This window comes from Ursus arctos, unplaced genomic scaffold, assembly GCF_023065955.2.
Source record: "Ursus arctos isolate Adak ecotype North America unplaced genomic scaffold, UrsArc2.0 scaffold_2, whole genome shotgun sequence".
Lineage (NCBI taxonomy): Eukaryota > Metazoa > Chordata > Mammalia > Carnivora > Ursidae > Ursus > Ursus arctos.
The window spans coordinates 100,814,254-100,832,311 of NW_026622874.1; the positions used below are offsets into that span (position 1 = coordinate 100,814,254).

An 18,058-nucleotide genomic window follows, 5' to 3' on the forward strand; every position below is an offset into this window, starting at 1 on the left:
TGCGTATCCCTGCAGACAGCTAGGGGACTCCTGCCCTCACCTCTAGCAGGTGCTTAACACAGGCCACCTGCCCTGAACCATCCTATGCACGCTGGATGCCCCTGCGACCCTCCCTGCAGCTGCACCCCTGCCCCCGTGTGCGTGCGCCCTCCCTGCCCCCCTCCAACCGTTTCCCTGCCCCCCGACCTCTCGCCTAACCCGGCAGGGCATGAGCGCGGTGACGTGGGGAACTGCCTCTGTGGCAGGGCTTGAGCCTTGGCGGGACCACAGTGGCCACGTGGCGCAGACGCTCAACAAACAGGGCGCGGCAAGGGGATCACCGGATGGCGTGGCCACGCGTTCTCATGCCACAGGCACCACAGGTGCAACGGCGGGGCCGAGCAGGCGCAGGCAGGGCCTCACCATAAGTGCTGCCAGCTAAACTGTTCGTGGGGACCGCGTGCTTTCCATTCTGAGTGACGGCCCGGACGGGGAGGTGGTGCTGCCCGATGGTCACCGGTGCGGCCGGCTGCAGGATGGCGACCGTGTGCCCGGGGACCCCCGGGGCCATCTGGCTGGCCACCGTCTGGATGACGCGGCTGGCGGCGGGGATGGTGGCGAACGCGATGGTGGGCTTCTCTTCCAGGCCTGCAGGGAGAAAGGGTGTCAGAGCCCCGCCCGCCTGACGGGGGCGGCCCGCTCTCATTTGTGCTCAGCAGGAAGTCTGTTTATGGGGGGAACGGACCGTGGTTTGAAGCATCGACTATTCTCAAAAGAAAAATCCCACCAACAAAATACATTTCAAACAAGAGAAAAACAGTAGGGATTTAAAAAAACATCTAAATACCTTGAACTTTAACCAACCCACGGGTAATCGGAGAAAGAAAACATTATTTGGAATGAAAAGCTTGGCACTTGGAACCACGATCTTCTTTCTCCAAAATGCTTCGTCCTTGTGACGCTACGCACGGGCTGCGGACGGAGGCCTGTGAGGCCAGGAGACCGTGTGGCTCCAGGGCTCCCCGGGGGCTCCTGCTGAACTGGCTGCAGTTTCAGTACTGACCCTGTGACCCCTTGGGCTTGAGACGCCCACCGCAGGAATCCGCAGCGACTTTTTATGTTATGTGACTTCTAAGCCACTTCAAGCCCGCAACCCAGGCTGTCACCTCGGGGGCTGTGCACCTAGAGGTGTTACCGCCCAAGGATGGCACCCTTCAGAGGACGATTGGTGGTGTTTAAGGACACGCACCCCGAAAAAAACAAGTAGCAGGGAGGAAAGGTGGCAGCCTGAGAACCATCGGCCCCCAGAGACAGCCTGTGGCCCTAGCACGTGGGCTCCGTCCCGGAGACCAAGGACAGCCGTACCCGTCCCAGCCCGGTGAGCGCACGACTGCGTTACCTCTAGCCTCACTGCCCAGGTCCAGCACGGCTGTGCCCGCCGCCTCGTGGGTGCCCCCTGCCGAGGCCTGGCTGGCGAGGATGTACCCATTGGCGGAGCTGGCGGAGGTGGTGACCACCCTGAGCATGGTGACGGGGGGAGCCTGCTGCACGACGTGGATCGCGTGGCCCGAGGGCTGCTGCGCCGTCACTATGGACGCTGGCATGTAGGCGACGGGCTTGGCCACCAGGCTGGGCGGTCGGGGAGGCACAGCCATGATCACCGGCTGGGCGCTGACGGGAGAGCCTGCATGAGAAGGAGCATGACCACTGAGGCCCGCAGCTGCGCGAGGCTCCGATCTGCCGCGCCGGGAGGAGGGACAAGACCATTCTTACCGGGCGCACTCTGGGAGTACCGATACTCTGGAACAGAAGCTAACTTTGACCCAAAGTCAGGGTCATGTGGAATGGGTGAGCCCTCTCGAGACAGGCACTCTGGGGTCTGCAGGCCGCTAGAACGAGGGGACATTAGCCCAGGGTGAGTGGGTGAAGCGGGAGCGCTCCTAAGAAGAAAACAAGAGAAAGAACCGTGGTAGTAAGGACACGAGGTCAGAAACGAAAGTGGTGTTTCACAAAACACAAACATCCCAACATCCGCGTTACGCGGCACCTCTGCCAGCCTTTCCTGATGTGTCTCTATCCCCGGAGGCGTTTCCAACACTAACACAACCTTCCGCGGTGACAACGAGCCACCTGGTAAACGCAAGAGCAACCGGGCGCGTAAGCCCAGGAAGTGGGAGGACGCCGTGCTCTTCGTGGCTTCCCAGAGCGCTGACTTCCGGAAGGGGACCAGCCAGTCTTCCACGGAAGCATTAAAAACATACGCTTTGATGGGACAGGTGCAAATTTCCCACCAGGACAGATCTACAACCGAGGGAGCAGACAGGCCTTGGGCGCACGGCTGTTGGCCTTGCACTGCTAACAGTCCAGGGGAGGGCTCCCTCCGTCACCGTTCGCCCGGGTTCTAAAACAGCACTATGGTCCGGCTCGTGCCAGTGAGGGCTGGCCTGGGACCGGCTGTGCAGCATGGGGACTCGGTCCCGAGAAACAGAATCCCAGGGTCGACCCAAACCTTCGGAGGCAGGACGCTGGGGCTGCCTGGAGGGGGCGGTCTTCAGCCCACGTTTATCATTAGCACAGTAAACACCGCCATGGATGTGTCGTCTACCTCGCCAGACACGTGGGTGCTGCGGGCGCCCTGGTCCCCTTGGGCACAGACCTGGCCCACCGCCCGCCCCTCGAGTCTTCCTCCTGCTTCTCCCACCTCTCAGCTGGCTCGCCTGCCTCCCAGCCAGACCTGGAGCCCGTCTGCTCATGCCCGGGTCCCTCCCAGCCCCCGAGCCTGTGACAGCCTTCCTTCTGACCTCAGGAGCCCAAATTTCAGGCAGGCCCCCTTTAACTCTGCACCAAATCTACCCTCCTGCTGCCTCCCACCCACACAAACATACCCACTGCCTCCCTCCTAAAAAATCCAGGTTCTGCAGCCACGAGAGTCCCTCCCTCTCCTTAACACACAGCTCACACAGCCTTCCTTCCGGGCCAAGAGTGTCCTGCTTGCCACTATGCAGATTCACAAGACTGTGTCCCTGACGCCCAGAGTGACTGTGAAGACAGGCCCACCTCATCGTCCTCCAGAGACACTGCTTCCCCTTATCCGGGTTCCCTGGGCAGGGCTGGGCACAGAGAGCCAGCCCCATAACCGGTCCCCTAGCTGGCAAACAGGCTGATCTAACAAGCGAAAGGTCGTGGGGGTCACTGTTATGTATTGAACTGTGTCCCCAGAAATCACCAGTGCCTCACAAGGGGACCTTGCTTGGAGTCAGTAGGTAGGATGGTCCCTAACCCAGTGACCAGCATCCTCAAAGGGACAGTCTGGACACCGACGTGCTCAGGGAGAAGGGCAGGGGAGATGCAGGCAGAGGTCAGGGAGCTGCATCCACGAGCCCAGGGGTGCTGGAGACTGCCAGCAAAGCCTCAACAGCCGGGAGAGGCCTGGCGCAGACGCCCTCACGCCTCAGAGGAACGCACCCCGCCGCCACAGTGACCTCTGGCTACAGATGCGTGAGAGAGGAGGCTCTGTCGTTCCGGCCGCCGGGTGTGTGGGCCACTGCTCCCGCAGCCCTAGCAAACCCAGCTACTCCAGCAACATTTCTCTGCAAGCCCTACTGAAGCAGTGTGGTGTTCTGGAAAATCCGAGCCCAGATGAAACGTTCTGAATTCCTACCTCACCAGCACGACCGTCACCTTTGTTTCAACTTCTACTTTGGCTATAGACCTGAGAATCACGGTAGCCCCTGTTCCAGACATTTCTGGACGTCTGAGCGGTCTTTCGTGGAACCACATGAGCTGCATGCTGAAGCGAAAAGTGCCAGGTGCCAACGCTCCCTTCCAGGCGGAAGAACTTTGGAGAGCATCTGTCCTCTCTTGCCCATGCTTTCCCTGGACTGGTGACCTTGGGAAGACCTCTGGGCCTGTCCATGTGCAGCTTGGCCTGATGGACCGTGCTGGCCTCGAGCGTGCAGAGCGGGAGGGTCCCCGACCAGAGGCCATATCCCAAGGTCAGCTTCATTAATGACACAGCCTGTTTGAGCTTGACCAGACCTGCTTGTCGGTCCCTCCGCTGGGACGCTTGCTTCCACCGAATGCTGCGAGCTGCAGGCCCCTTCTACTCCTCTCTGGTTTCAGGTTCTGTTCCCACCACCACCCATGTTTTGGCTTCTGAGAACGGACACGTCAGAGGAGCAGACAGGGGTCTGCTTACTAACTTTACTATCACACGACGAGTTTAAAGTGCCAAAGGGGCTCCCGTGAATGTGGACATCTCGGGAGTCAGGCTGCTGACCGAGGAGCCGAGCAGGGGCTTACCTGGACGACAGAGGCCCGAAGGGGGTGCGGAAACAGGAGACGCCCCTCTGCCTCCGTTTTCGGAATGCCTGTTCCACGAGCTTCGCTTCCGAGGCAGGGTCTATTCGCCAAAAAGACCCCTTCCCAGGTTCCTCCTGGGAACGAGGGACTTTAATAAAGTAACGGTTCAAAGAAAGGTTGTGTCGGATTGAATTCTGTGGGCAAGCAGAGATATTCACCAGTTAGCAAGTGAGGAAACAAACTGAATCCGAACGCAACGGACACGAGACCAGAGGTGATGGGGCAGCCAGGCATTCGTGCCGGTGAGGGCGCTCCACGGGGTGGCAAGGTCACTGGATTCTACCGGGAAGTGCAAAGGCACAGTGGTAGCTTTTCCTAACAAAATTCAGCATGGCGTTCCTTATAGAAAAAGTGAGACAGAAGGACAAGCCACGGCCTAGGAGTATGTGGATCGGAACTTGGACTAAGTCAACCGGCCGAGGGGAAAGAACAACCATGGGAAGAATGCTCCCGAACAAGCATGACACGAGGTCTGCCGGTCCCGGGACACGCGGGCCGCTGTGAGCGCGCACGTGCACCGTTCATTTCCACACAGCGCAGGATTGGAAGGCACGGTAAGTGTGAAAACACTGCAAAGTAACCAACCCTCCCTTCTCTGGACGTTGGAGGGAGAGAAGACTATTTGGACTCACAGGGGCCGTCGCTCAGTTCAGATGCGCCCCAGGCCATCCATGGAGACACCCCTGGACGACTCCGCCCCACAGAAAACGACCTGTGCGTTGGCTCCCTTGTCCAAGACAGTGGCAGGAGCCTGGCTTCTCGGGCCTGGGCCTCACCTGCCAGCCTTTGTCAGCCGTCCGGTAGTAGGGGTAATGCTTGGTGATGTGAGCATAGATCCCGCTCAGTGTTAGCTGCCGGTCCTGCGCCGACGAGATGGCCTGCACGATCAGCTGAGCGTACGAGTACGGCGGCTTCGACTCGTCCTGAGAACAAAGGCAGCGCGCTGTGAGCTTCGGCAGGCTTTCCCAGCCCCCCTGCCGTGTGCCCCCGCTCCCCGAGGGCCCTAGCGATCGGGACAGAGGGCAGTGGCGTGCCCACCTAACTCAGTCTCAGTGACCACCACCCGTCTCGCCAATGTGCGTGCACCCGACGAGGGATAGCCATTCTGGCCCCACGCGGGGAAAAAGCAGATTTTCATCATACTTTAATTCTGAAATTTCTCCCTTCCTCTGCAAACTGACTGAAAAACAGGTATCAGAAGAGAATGAGCTAAGATATGAAGTTGTAAGGAAAAACCCTGAAACCGTCCTGTCACCCACGGACGAGACAAGGGCAGAATGCGGAGAAGGTGCAGAGCGGGAAGGAGCAGTGTCCCTGGGGCCCACATGCGACCTTCATGAAGGAGCAAAGCGTGCTGTCTGGGCGGAGGGCTGGTGTCCTGCCCCCGAGCCCCGCTCGTTCTCACGCCGGCGCCCCGCAAGCCTGAGGCACCCCGCAAGCCCGCTGCGCCCCGCATACGGTCACCGCGCAGCCCCACGTGCCATCAGGCCTGAGACCTTAGGGCTGTCCCCTCCGGACGCGTCCGCCTGCTGCTCCGAGGCGGCCTTCGCGGCAAACTCGGCGGCCAGCTGCAGGTCCGAGGTCACGTTCTGAACAAAGCGGTAGCCGGATGACCCCGCTCCGCGCGGACTGGCCGGGCAGGAGTTGGGAACACTGTGGAGAGAAACGACACGTCCTGACTTCACGATCTGGAAAAAGAGGACTTGAGGTCTCGGATTTCAGGACCTAGCTGGGTGATGCGGGGTGACAGAGAAATGCAGCCCCTTCCTTCCCTGTGTTGTCACGACGCTGCACCTCGCCTGCGGGGAAGGACGCACGCAGCGCCACCAGAGATCAGGTGCCGTCCACACACGGCGGGCGCGACGCGTGGTCCTGCAGCGGCAGTTTCTGCTCACGGTGGGGAGCTGTGGACCCTGAGAAGCAGGTTTATGCGCAGCCACCCAGCAGGCCGGCTCCCTGCGGCAAGGCCTGGGCCTGAAGGGCACCACCCACCGCGCAGGCAGGTCGGGCTGAGCATGCCCTGTGGCTGCTGTCACGTGCTCACTGTCCACACGAGGGCGCTGTGGGCCAAGGCTGGGGAGACGACTTGAGAGCCAGCATGAGGACCTCTGGGACAGCCCCACCCCCAATTCCTCGGGGCCACAGCCGCAGTTCAGCCCCTGAGGCCCACACTGGCTGTCTCTCTCCAGGGCCGCCATGCCAATCCGAGGTGGGAAACTGTGGCCAAATACACGGGCCGGACACACCTATGGCTCAAGTGGGTCCAGAGCACACACTGGCGGGTGCCAGGCCTGCAGGGTCCCTGGCCCGCTTCCTGCTGGAACGTACTAAGCCCAGCTCGGCGGCGACAGGCGCTGTTGGCACAGTGCCTCTCGTTAACAAGGTGGACTTTGGTTATCAAACTACAACAAAATTCTGATTCTGAAAACTAATTCTATTACAAAATATTCAGAGGCAACCAATGCAAACACGGTGTCACAAGCCCAGGTAAAAGGTGCCTCTGCTGGGAGCTGACCAGAGCCCTGTTGGCCAGCCTCCTGCGGGACCACAGGCGCCCCTCCCTCCACAGATCCCAGCCCGTGGAGCAGCGATGAAGTTCTCCCAAAGTCATAGAGGACCCGGGCCCCTGCCTGCAGGGCCAGCACCCCACCAGGAACCACCCAGAAGGCCCAGGTTTCCGAGCATGCCCCATGTGCTCTTGCATCCACCCCTCTGTCCCTCTGCCAGAGCTCCCTGGGGCCCCAGATTGCAAGGCCTCTCAAGTGAGAAGCCTCGTTCTCTTCTCTGCCACATTCCCCAGATCTAGGAGAGACAGTTGTGAACACAGCCTCCGGTCAACAATATAAACAGGCCAGGTAAAGGCAGGAAAGGGTAATAAAACCAGCTTTTTCTTAACTTATTTTGGAACCAGATATACAAAACCCAAGCTTATAACGCTGGGGCGGGACTGGTAACACATTCACGCACTAGGAAACAGGCTTCTCAAACACAGCCGTTTGGGAACCAAATGCCACCGCACGCGGCACGAAGATGTGGCTCAACAGTCACATGACCCTGAGGTGAGGGGCTTTTCCTGAAGATTCTCTGTGCCGTGTTCTGCCAAATGGTGTGAAGCTCAGGACGCCCCTTTGTGTTGCAGCCCCGTCAGCCCCACTGGTTCCCACACACGCCCAACGCCCCCGTGGACCTGAACACAGTAAAGCACATCAGACCCCGAGGGACGAGAACCGCCACCTCCTGGAGACACAGTCACACCCAAGCAGGCAGCAGGTGGCTTCCTGACCTTGTGTGACACTGACTGGGCACCCTTACCAGTGGCGAGGACACACGTGACCTCTGCACGTAGGCGCATGGGGCCGTGCTGCCCGCCACAGGTCACTATTCTGCAGAAGACTGAAGAAAATTTACCTCAAGCTCTCAGAGGCAAAGCCCTGAGAAAAGGCTGTCATTCACCAAAGAATGATTGCGAACGGGAGTAATCCACTGGGGAGCAAGCATGGGCGCGCGGGGGCAGCTGGGTGGCTTGTGCCGGCCAGCGCTTGCGGGGAAGTTTGGTGGGGACAGACCTGGCCATGACCTCAGAGCTGCCCAGCAGGCCCGTCCCAGCAGAACACGAGCTTGTGTGCGCGACCTTCTAGCCTCAGAGCAGCTAGCTTCTCCATGAACCCCCAGCTGTCCCCGCAGGCCGGTCTCTGCTGAGAGCGCTGCGCCTGACGCCCGGCCGCCCCGACGTCACACCACCACCCGAAGAGAAGGACGAAAGCGAGATGCCACGTGAGCTCAGCTCCACGATGGGCCTCAGAGGGGCGGGTGTGAGATGGGGGCTGGGGGGCCCTAGGGCTTACAGCAAGGCTCCCACCCTGGGGAAACCCACCAAGGCACTCAGTGTCCCAACCAGAGTTGTGTCCCGCCCCCCTGAAAATCTCCCTCACTACTAGCAAAAGCTGGAATTTTTTTTTTTATTTTTGAGTAGACTCCATGCCCAGTGTGGGCCTTGAACTCACGACCCCGAGATCAAGAGCCACGAGATCTACTGACAGCCAGCCAGGCTTAAGCAAAGACTGCTCCCCTTGTGGGGGCCCCACTGTCCAAGTGTGCGGCAAGCCTGCATCTGGGCACACAAGGAAGGAGCAGAGGCCGCGGAGCCGCCACCCGCCAGACGTGACACCAAACAAACGCCCGTTCTTCCTGAGTCAAGATTCCAGGTGGAAATGCAGTGGAACGTGCACTTTAGACCATGGGTCGCTGATCCCCCCTTTGTGGGAAAACAGCTCCTAAGTCACATTTCTGCTTCAGGCGAGAGAGGCTTATGGTCCTGGGGGGCAGCTGCCTGGGCTGGCCCGTCCTGCCAGCCGCGGCTCTGGGTTGGGACAGCCATCACGCGGGGGCAAACCCACGCTGGCTCTGTGACCGCCCAGGACGGGACCTCTGTGACCACACAAGTCATGCCCAGAAATGACTCTGAATCCTCCATTTACAGACACTGGAAAAGAACGAACAGCCTGACGGGAAAAGGTGTTTCCAGGTCTCACTGTGACAGTAAGAATTCCGGCTGAGAAAAACCAATGGGACGGAAGGCTGGCCTACCAAGTCCGTCCCTAGAGCCCGCGGTGAGCCTTCTCTGCGCTGCCCTGTTGCCACCCCTCCAGGATGCCCCCAAGCCCCGCCAGGCCCTCGACCCCCACCCAGATGCCTGCCTGGCCTGGTCTGCCCTGGGGCTGTGTGCATTTTCCTCCCGGGCCAGCCTCCTGGGACTGGATTCAGACCACATGGCCCTGAGATCACAGTGGGCACCTGGGACCCGCCCTGGGGTGTGTGTGTGTGTGTGTGTGTGTGTGCGTGTGCGTGTGTGTGTGTGTGCGCGCACGCATTTTGTGCTGAAGTCTGTAAGGCGTGGTCAGGTCTTCTCCCCTCCCTGGACCGCTCCCGGGTCTCATCCAGAGAACCACGGACCCTGCGCCCCAAACACTGGGCCCAGAAAGGTTGCTGGGGGGTCTATGTTCCACCTCCCTGCCCACCCCCAGGAGGGGCACTTGGAACCCCTCCCTGAGCCCCAGGCCCACACCACAACCTCAGAGATCATCCAAACAGTTTTCTGGAAGCTTAGTCTTTTTTGCGGAGTGTTACTGAGCTTTTAATTAGATTATTAATTTTTGGTTGAAAAATCGAATAAGCTCCTCGGTGGGATGGCAGCCGAGCGGACAGACCTTTCAGGCAGATCACACTTACGATGCATAGGCAGTTAAGTGGTAAATTTGTTTTTCGTTCACGCCTTTTGAACTTTTTCTGGAAACTAGGATGTTTTTATTCTACAAAATAAGTGCTTCAATTAAAGTAAATATCCTTTCTTATTGAAACACCGTTTCAGTGAACTTACAGTCTTGCCTCCTAATCTCCCCGGCTTTGCTGAGACGCACCTGTCCCGCCCACACAGGCGGGTGGGGGATGAAAACAGCAAAACAGAGCGTGGCCTTGACCCCAGAAGGGCAGACAGTATTCATTAGCTGGTGAGAAGGCCACTAAGGCACTTGCGGAGGACAGGGAAACGTTCTTCGAATTTCAAAAAGAGGAGAAAGGGAAGCTCAGTGAAAGGTGGGAGGAGAGCCCCCTCCCCTAGCCCCCAGAGCCGTGGGAAACTGCCGGGACAGGGAGGGAGGGCGGCAAAGGGTAAGAGCACAAGGGGAAGCTCTCTGGAAACATACGGTCAGCTCCCAGCGCTGCAGACCTGCAGACATGCTGGCGGACGTGCGGACGCACGTGCTCAGAGGCCAAACATCCGATCCAAGAGGGTCAGGAGCCGGGGGGGCACCAAACTCTCTAATGGCAACATTCAGAGCTAGAAAGTGATTTTAAGGTGTGGGGGGAAAAATGTGTCCCACCAAGAACTCTCCACATAGTGAAACCCTTCGGCTAGTGTGAATGGACAAAAACGATGATTTTTAGGCATGGAAGATTTTTTGTGTTTTTAATTTACCTGTCCTGTACGTGTTTCCAGGAAGCAACCAGAGGATGTTCCCCAATAACACCGCGGAGCAGATCGGGGAAAGGGAAAGACTGGGCAGAGGGAGATCCCGGAATGACTGGGGAACTGATCCCAGGGTCGGAGGTGCCCCAGGCTGGGTCCAGGTGGAAGGAGACCAGGCCCCCGAGGACAGTCTTCCCAGCAGGTCTGCATGACGGACAGAGCTGGGAACACGGGACATTCGTGGGGGCAGTGGGTGGACGTGCAGGTCAGAAGGAGGGAACCAAACGCAGCAAACAGGGCCTAAGACCAACCCCCCGCCTGCCGCCCCACCCCGGGCAGGAGCAGCCAAAGTGCGAGCGAGGAAACGGTGGGCGCTGCAGCCACTATGGGCACCCTAAGAAAACGCCTGTGCTCACAGACCCAACAGTCCTGAGGTCCCGGGGCCAAACCCTGAATTTCCACCTAGGAAGTCAATACGGGACACACCGAAAAGCCGAGTCATACGGTGGACCACGCAGAGGTGAGCAAACACGGGCAGAGCTCGGAGGCGGGTGGGGACTGTCCCCGCGGTGCCGCCTTGGTGCATGTCTCAGTTCTTACACTATGTGCAAGGATCCCCAGGATAGAAACCAGCTGTCTAAAAGTTTCAGTGGCATCGACGAGGCTGGCGCTATCCCCGTGGCAGCGGCTCCACAGTGCGCTCCACCGCTGCACGCAGTCTGCCAGGCGGCATCTGCTCTCCGGGCCGTCAGCAGCCGATCCGGGACTGGCCGGGCGCCTGCGTCTCACAGCACCACCGTGCGGGTGAAGGCAGACGGGGAGCCTGCCCGCCGCTCACCCCGGCGAGAACGCCAGCAAGTAGTCCAATCCTCATCACTGCTCCTAAAATCCCGCGGCTCATGACTCTCAAAGAGCATAGTTTCAACAAAATAAGCACGTTGGAGAATTGCATCGCCTCGGCATAAGACGTGCAGAAGTTTTGGAAGGGCAGCTTCAGACTGGCCACCCGAGAGCAGGACACTGGACATGGCCTGTGGGTCCCCTAGTGGGAACTCGGGAAGCAAATTCCAGCCCCTGCGGTGTGGTGACTCGGAAAGGCGCCCAAGACCCAGCGAGAAAGGAGAAGACCGCGCAGGAGGACACTGGACTCTACAGGGCCTTCCTGGGGAGAAGGGACCCACGCAGCTCCTCTGAGATGAGCCATCAGGAACGTTTAGAGGAGACGCACCCCATGCACCTGTCCTGCGAAAGGCACGGTGGGGGAGCTTTATTTTCTGAAATGTTTGAGTTCTGTATAATGCATACACAGTATTCCTGTAATCAGAAAAAAATAAGAAAACAGGGAAAGAAAATCCACAGAGGCCAGCTTCCGAGACCTCTCTTAAGGAACGCTTAAGATAAACGTGATGCTGCAAAATCCTGGAAAGCCATTTCACAAGCCTGTCTCGTTTCTGCACTGCATTCTGCCCGGTGCGCAGCAGCCAGCAGACTGGCCCGAGCTGCTCCTCAGCTCAGATGTCACCAGGTGTGTGCACACCCCGAGGGGTGGCCCGCCCGGTGCAGACCTTGGGGGCTGCTCCCCTCAGCCCTCACCCTCCAGGGTCTTCCTGCTTCCCAGAGTGTGAGGCCTGGCAAGGGCCCTCCGTCATTGGGTCAAGTGCCCACGCGAGAACAACGGTGCACGCAGGCCGGGCGTCACCCAGAAGGCACGGCCAAGAACACACGAAGCAGGAACCTTCAAAGGGCCCCTGAGAGATGTGCCCAAGAACTGGGAAACAGCCACCCCAGTAAAGATAAGAACTTTCAATATCTTAGAGCCAAAATACACCCTGGCACGGACTTCGGAAGAAGGGAAAATACAAAGAATGTGGAGGGCCCGCCTTTCTGTGTCGATGAACCAATTTTTATTTCTTGGAGCTTTCAGGCAGGGAAAGGGACCACGTGGGGGTGTGAGGTCCACAGGTACAGGTGCTGGAAAGGAAAGTGGCCACCAGGTGAGCTACAGATGATGGGGCTCCTGGACCAAAGGATCAGGGGGCCCCTGCTGGCAGGACCAGAAGCATCTGGACGCTGGCTGGGAGCTGTGACGCAGGAAACATCAAGCCAAGGAAGGACCCAGTGGGCGGGAAGAATGCAAGCACTTCTCTCGGACGGAGGGGACAGATTGAAGGGAAGGGAGGGCGGCCGAGCTCTAACCACTGATGGGGTGAAACTGCCCCGAAGACCACGGTCAAGTGTGGTTTCAGTTTGAAGTCAGTGGCTTAGACTTTGCCAGGTTTCACAACACAAACCACTCTGGTTTTTGATCTCTACCTTGAAAAAAAATCAAGGAAAAGTCTTCTTAAAGAACCAGTTTATAAAGTCTGGCTCTCAGTGAAGACCAGCTCCCCTCCTTCTGTGCTGACCCCTTCCTCTGGCTTCATTTCCTCTCTGTCCCTAACACTCCCAGCTCCAAGAGCTCTTCATAGATTGGTGTCTCGTTTTGTAAAACCCAGAAAATGATTAACTGATTTCTTCTTCCTAAAAACACCACTTCTTTGCAAAACGAAAAGAAAAGGTCAACAAAATGCTGCTGAAGACAGCAGAATCTATTTCAAAGAGCGTTCATTCATTTTCTGGGTGGAGTAACATCAGTGCAAAAAAAAAAAAAACCAAAACACAAACAAACGCCCAAAAACAAAACACAAACCCAGCCACAGGAGAGCCACACCCCCTGGCCGGCATTGCCGTGGAAGCAGAAAAAGGCCAAACAGAAAGGACGGCGGGCGGGGTCGGAGTGTGGGGTGGGGCTGTTTGTTCTCGAGAATGTTCCTCCCGGGGCAGCCGCTTGGAAAACCCTGGAGGAGACAAGAGCTCAGGCCAGGGTGCTGGATAAGCTGTCCCGGCAGGAAAGCAACCCAAACTGAGGCCCCCAGGCGGCCCGGGCGAGCTGGCCAATGGCGCGAGCGGGACGCAGGCACACCAAACTAGGAGAGGAGGCGCCCTCCCTTCCTGCTGTGTTGCCAGAGGGACTGTTGGCGACAGCTGCGCAGGCAGGCCTCGAGCAGGGTGCCAGCGCCACCCCCCCCCCCCCCCGTGGAGACGGCCCCCAGAACTCCTCCCCTCCTCGGTAGCTGTGGGGGTGGGGGGGCGGCCCAGGGAGGAGAGGAGGGGTGGCGGGTGTTTGTAAACATGAGGCTCCACCCCTGCAACAGCCCAGAGGACAAACGGGATCTTGGCAAGAGAAACCACAAGGGCCTCTGAGGTTTCCAAACACTCAATTGGATTCCACAGCGCTAAGACAAACGGATGTAAACAGAAGTTCTCTCTGTGATACTTCAAGGCCAAAAAGGGAGAGAGGGCCAGTCCCGCAGCGGCTACTTCCTCCCCAAATCCTCCGCCACATGACACAGAGAAGTAGGGCTGGCACACAGCGCCCCCACCCGCCCGGGGTCAGTCCCCTTGCAGGAGCCGCACCTGCTGACCCTCTAATTGCACTTGGTAGCATAGGCTCCGGAACTGCTTCCAGCTCCCGCCTCCCTTCGGACACCACAGCAACGTCAGTGCGCAAAGCCTGGCTGCAGAATCTTAACCGGGGCCGTTACTGTTTGGATTTGGAATATTCCTGGGAAATATCTATTTCCTGAAGCCCTCCAGGTACAAATGAACACGTTTTTCTTTCTTAGAAAGGGTCTATTTGGCTGGATCATAACCTGATTATTAACAATCCCACGCTGACAGCCTGCCCGGGTTTTGCTGGGTGCCGAGCACCCTCCACGGCCACCCACACGCCGCCCGGAACCAGTCCCCAGCAGCCAGCGGCATGGGCGTGGGACGTCACCGGTCACTGTGCCCGTGGCTGCTTTCGGCGGCTACTGGGTGAAGGTGTCAGGACAGGCAGGTTTTATATCAGCTTCACCGAGATGTAAGTCCCCCATTTAGAGTACAGCTGAGGGGTTTTCGGGGTACTCGCAGAGTCTAGCAACCATCACCACTGTCTGAGTCCAAAGCGTTTCCACTGTCACCCCAGAAACAAACGCCGTACCAGCTGGCAGGCGCACCCTCGGATCCCCAGCCCCCTGCAGCTGCCCGCCTGCTGTCTTCCTCTAGACCCGCCTGTTCAGGCGTTTCCTATCAGCGGCATCGTGCTGGTGTGCGGCCCTTTGAGTCCGGCTGCCTTCACCCCGCATCGTATTTTCATGGGGCAGCCGCGCTCTGCCAGGTGTCAGCACCTCCTCCCTTTTTATTGCCAAATAACATTCCGCGGTCAACAGTCCACGTGTGGCCCAGCGGCTCGCTCACCAGCTGACAGACACTGAGTCACTCCGGCCTCGCGGCTGCCGTGAATACTGTTGCTCTGAGCCCTCGTGCACAAGTTCGTGCCCGGACTCCCGCTCCGGGGAGCTGCTGGGTCACGAGGCAGCCCGTCAGCCGGGGCCACCTCACCTCCTCGCGTACAACTTTTTATCCGTGGATAAATCACAGATAAGCAAGTGTAGGAACATTTCCACGGCGTGAGCACAAAACTCACGCTGTCAGTTAAGCTCCAGCTAGCCGTCTGAAACGAGATCGCGTGCTCAGTTTTGGGCTTTAGAGCAGAGTCACTGTAGAAACGTGAACTGAGCGGAAGGAGTAGTTGACACGCCGTGGGCACGGCACTGAGCACAGGACCTAACACACACGTGGCCTTCAGGAAGCTGCGCTCGTCCCTGTCTCCCGTCTGCGTTCTGGCCTGATGACAAGGAAAACAAGGCCCAACAAGGCCCCTGGTTCTCCCACTAACTAGATACATGGCCAGAATCGGAACGGGGCCCAGCCTTGAATTCTAGGCCATGCCAGGTTCAACGCTGTCCCCACCAACCTCTCCGTAGGAGACACACCCCCTCCCTGGCTCTGCAGGACACCGACTCCAAGCCAGCTCGACGCAAACTGTTCCCAACGTGTCAGCAACACGTCCCAGCAGGAAAACAAGATGCGTGGTGGGGCATGACTGTCACAGAAAGACCGAGTGACACACGGTTCTAGAACATGAGGACCGCCACAGTGTGGCCGCTTAGTGAGGGAAGGCGTGGCATCTGACCAGGTGGCTGTGGGGCAGCAAAGCTCCTGCCCAAGGAGCGGCGGTTTTCCAAGTGTGGCTCAGAGGCAGCCCTGAGGACCCGAGACCCCTGCAGGAAGTATGTGGGGGCAAAAGAAGACTAAGACACGACCTGCCTTTTCCAGGTCTTACATTTGCACTGATGACGCACCAGCCACGGGGGAAGCTGCTGGTGCCGTGGCCAGAGCCACGGCCCCAGCACCAGCACAGGCAGAGGGCGGGACATGCAGTCAAGAGCCCAGCTAATCCCACTCTATGGGATCTCCCCGAAACCTTCCCCCAAGTGTTCTCTGTATCACATGCCAAGGATGAGAACGTTTGAGGGCTTTTTCTCCTTCAAACTCTAGATCAAGTCCTAAAACTTCATAAATTAACTTTAGAAAAACAAAGTTCAAATCCTGACATGCACGTATTACTTTAAAATATTGTCAATGTCTTTAAAGCCATCATCATACCTATGCTTCTTTTAAAGAAAGTCCCTAAATACACAGGACTACAAACTGGAAAAGGGATTAATGTGGTAGGGACTCTTCCCTCCACGAGAGAATTCTCCAGAGATTTTCGTTAGGTCATCAGATCCCTTGATGCACTTAAAATAGTTTCGAAATTTCCACCCCTGCAATTTTCCAGAGATATACTGAGAGTTACATGAGACCCGGAACTCCTGTGTCCTCCTGCTTCTCAGACAGATGGCCAGAGCAGGGGGACCCCGGTTCTGTGGAGGGGCCGTGTGGCCAGGCCGGAGTCGGCCGCTCACCTGATGGTGCCGGTTGGGGACGGGACGGGGCTGACCAAGCTGCGGAGATCCGGCTCTGGAATGTGAATCTTCAGAGGGGAGATCTGTGGGTAGAGGGGCCGGAGGGGAGATGCCGGGGCCTCTTCCTGACGGTACAGCGATGTGAACTGGATCTTTATGGCCGTGCTGGGGAATCGAAAAGTGCACCTGCAACAAGAGGGAGAGCTCACATTAGCGCAGGAGAGACGGGGGTGAGGCCGCGAGGCAGCAGAGGACTGTTCTGGTTCACCACGACGGTGGGGCTCGTCTGATGTCACAGAACCCCAGCGTCACTCTGTGGTTCAGAGAGCGAACCGAAAATCCAACCTGTGCTGCTGTCACGGGGACACTTGCTGACGCCGATATAGGTTTTCCTTTTCCCGCACATGTGAAGAGAGAGGTGTGAACCCGGGCGGGTCCCCAGCAGAGGCTCTGACACACCGCCACCTCCCGTCCACCAGGATGGCCGCAGGGGTACCCGAGCGGGGTTCACTGGCTCGCAGGGAACGCTTTTCAGGAAGCTGAAATACCATGATCGCTGCTCAGCAGCAAGCGTGAAGTCAGACAGACAGACAGACAGACAGCTGTGCTGTGAGAAGCTATCGGGCGGGACCAAGTGCCCGTACCGCTCCCAGGCAGGCCGGTAGGTGCCCTGCAGTGTAGTGACACCACATCTGGCTGCACAATCAGCTCCGGGCCTCAGTTTCTCTGCTGGCAGGTGACTGCGTGCCAACAAACCCGGCCTCACACATCCAAGTCATACCCTGCGTGTGCGCCACGCAAACCCAAGGTTGCCTCCCTCCAAGAAACGTCTATGCAGAAAATCTGGACATTATGTACCCGGCGCACCTGATTTCTAGAGGCACAAGTCGTCAACTTCAGTTACAAACAAAACTGCAAACCCCAATGAGAACAGGCTGCCTGGGCAGACACAAGGGACAGTCTCGCCTGTAGCAAATGCTTAGAAAAGGCTCTTCGTAAAACATGACGGGTGTGGCGGGGGGGCTGGAGATGATGCATGTCAACTCCCACCTTCAGTGCACTCCTCACGGTTCCGGAAAGGTGTTCAGAGCACGTCGAGTTTCACAACCCGAGAAGCGTGCAACCGCACGGAGCCTCGGCCAGCAGGCTGCTGGTCCACTCCTGCCCGCGATGATGCCGCAGCACTGTTTCTGTGGCAGGGACGCCTCCAAACTCCTGGGGACACAGCACTCGCCCTTTCCACTTGAAGTCCCTTCTTAGTGAAATCGTTTTTGAACGACCAGATTTAGGAGTAGGTCAAAATAGGTTCTGGGCTCACGAGAGGCAGTGAATGTCTGTGAGTGGACGGGGTACCGGAGCCTTCCACCCGGGAAGACCCCTTCTCACGGAATGACTACAGCACACGCGGGCGTCTGCTCCAACAGCCAGGCTGCACGCACCTCCCAGAGAAAAGTCAGTCACTCAAACCGGCTCGACGGGCCAGGACTGATTCTTCCAGAGACACCCGAGCACGGGGACCGGCCGTCTCCACAAAGACGGGGAGCAGAGTCCCAGGCTGCTGACTGACCCACAGGCACCAGCTTTGTATTTCCAAACCTAAAATCAGAACAAAGGGATTCTGACACCATTTTGTTCTGGGACACACAGTGTAAACACTCGCATGTTAGGGCAGGGGTGGGCTGCCTGTCACGTCGTGTCCACATCACCCCCACGGTTCTGTGCAAGGCCACCCGCGGCCATTTAAACACATTCTGCAATTTTCCTCCTGTAAGCCACAGTTAAAAAACGTTTGATGTTGCTTCCACTTTCCTTAGTTTTCCCACAACCCAACAGAAATCTCGGGGCGCCTGGGTGGCACAGCGGTTAAGCGTCTGCCTTTGGCTCAGGGCGTGATCCCGGCGATCTGGGATCGAGCCCC

The 18,058-nt window shown here is 58.1% G+C and overlaps 1 protein-coding gene across 1 annotated transcript in view; it reads right to left on the minus strand.

Annotated features, from left to right (window-relative positions):
- FOXK1 (forkhead box K1) overlaps positions 1-18,058 on the minus strand; it is a 70,567-nt gene that overhangs the window by 7,040 nt on the left and 45,469 nt on the right. The window contains exons 2-8 of the mRNA XM_048224642.2: positions 16,141-16,326; positions 5,838-5,994; positions 5,118-5,264; positions 4,282-4,475; positions 1,753-1,919; positions 1,379-1,663; positions 403-627 (exon numbers count right to left, since the gene is read on the minus strand). Of these exons, the coding sequence (XP_048080599.1) occupies positions 403-627; positions 1,379-1,663; positions 1,753-1,919; positions 4,282-4,475; positions 5,118-5,264; positions 5,838-5,994; positions 16,141-16,326 (1,361 nt within the window). The remainder of the gene's footprint in view (positions 1-402; positions 628-1,378; positions 1,664-1,752; positions 1,920-4,281; positions 4,476-5,117; positions 5,265-5,837; positions 5,995-16,140; positions 16,327-18,058) is intronic.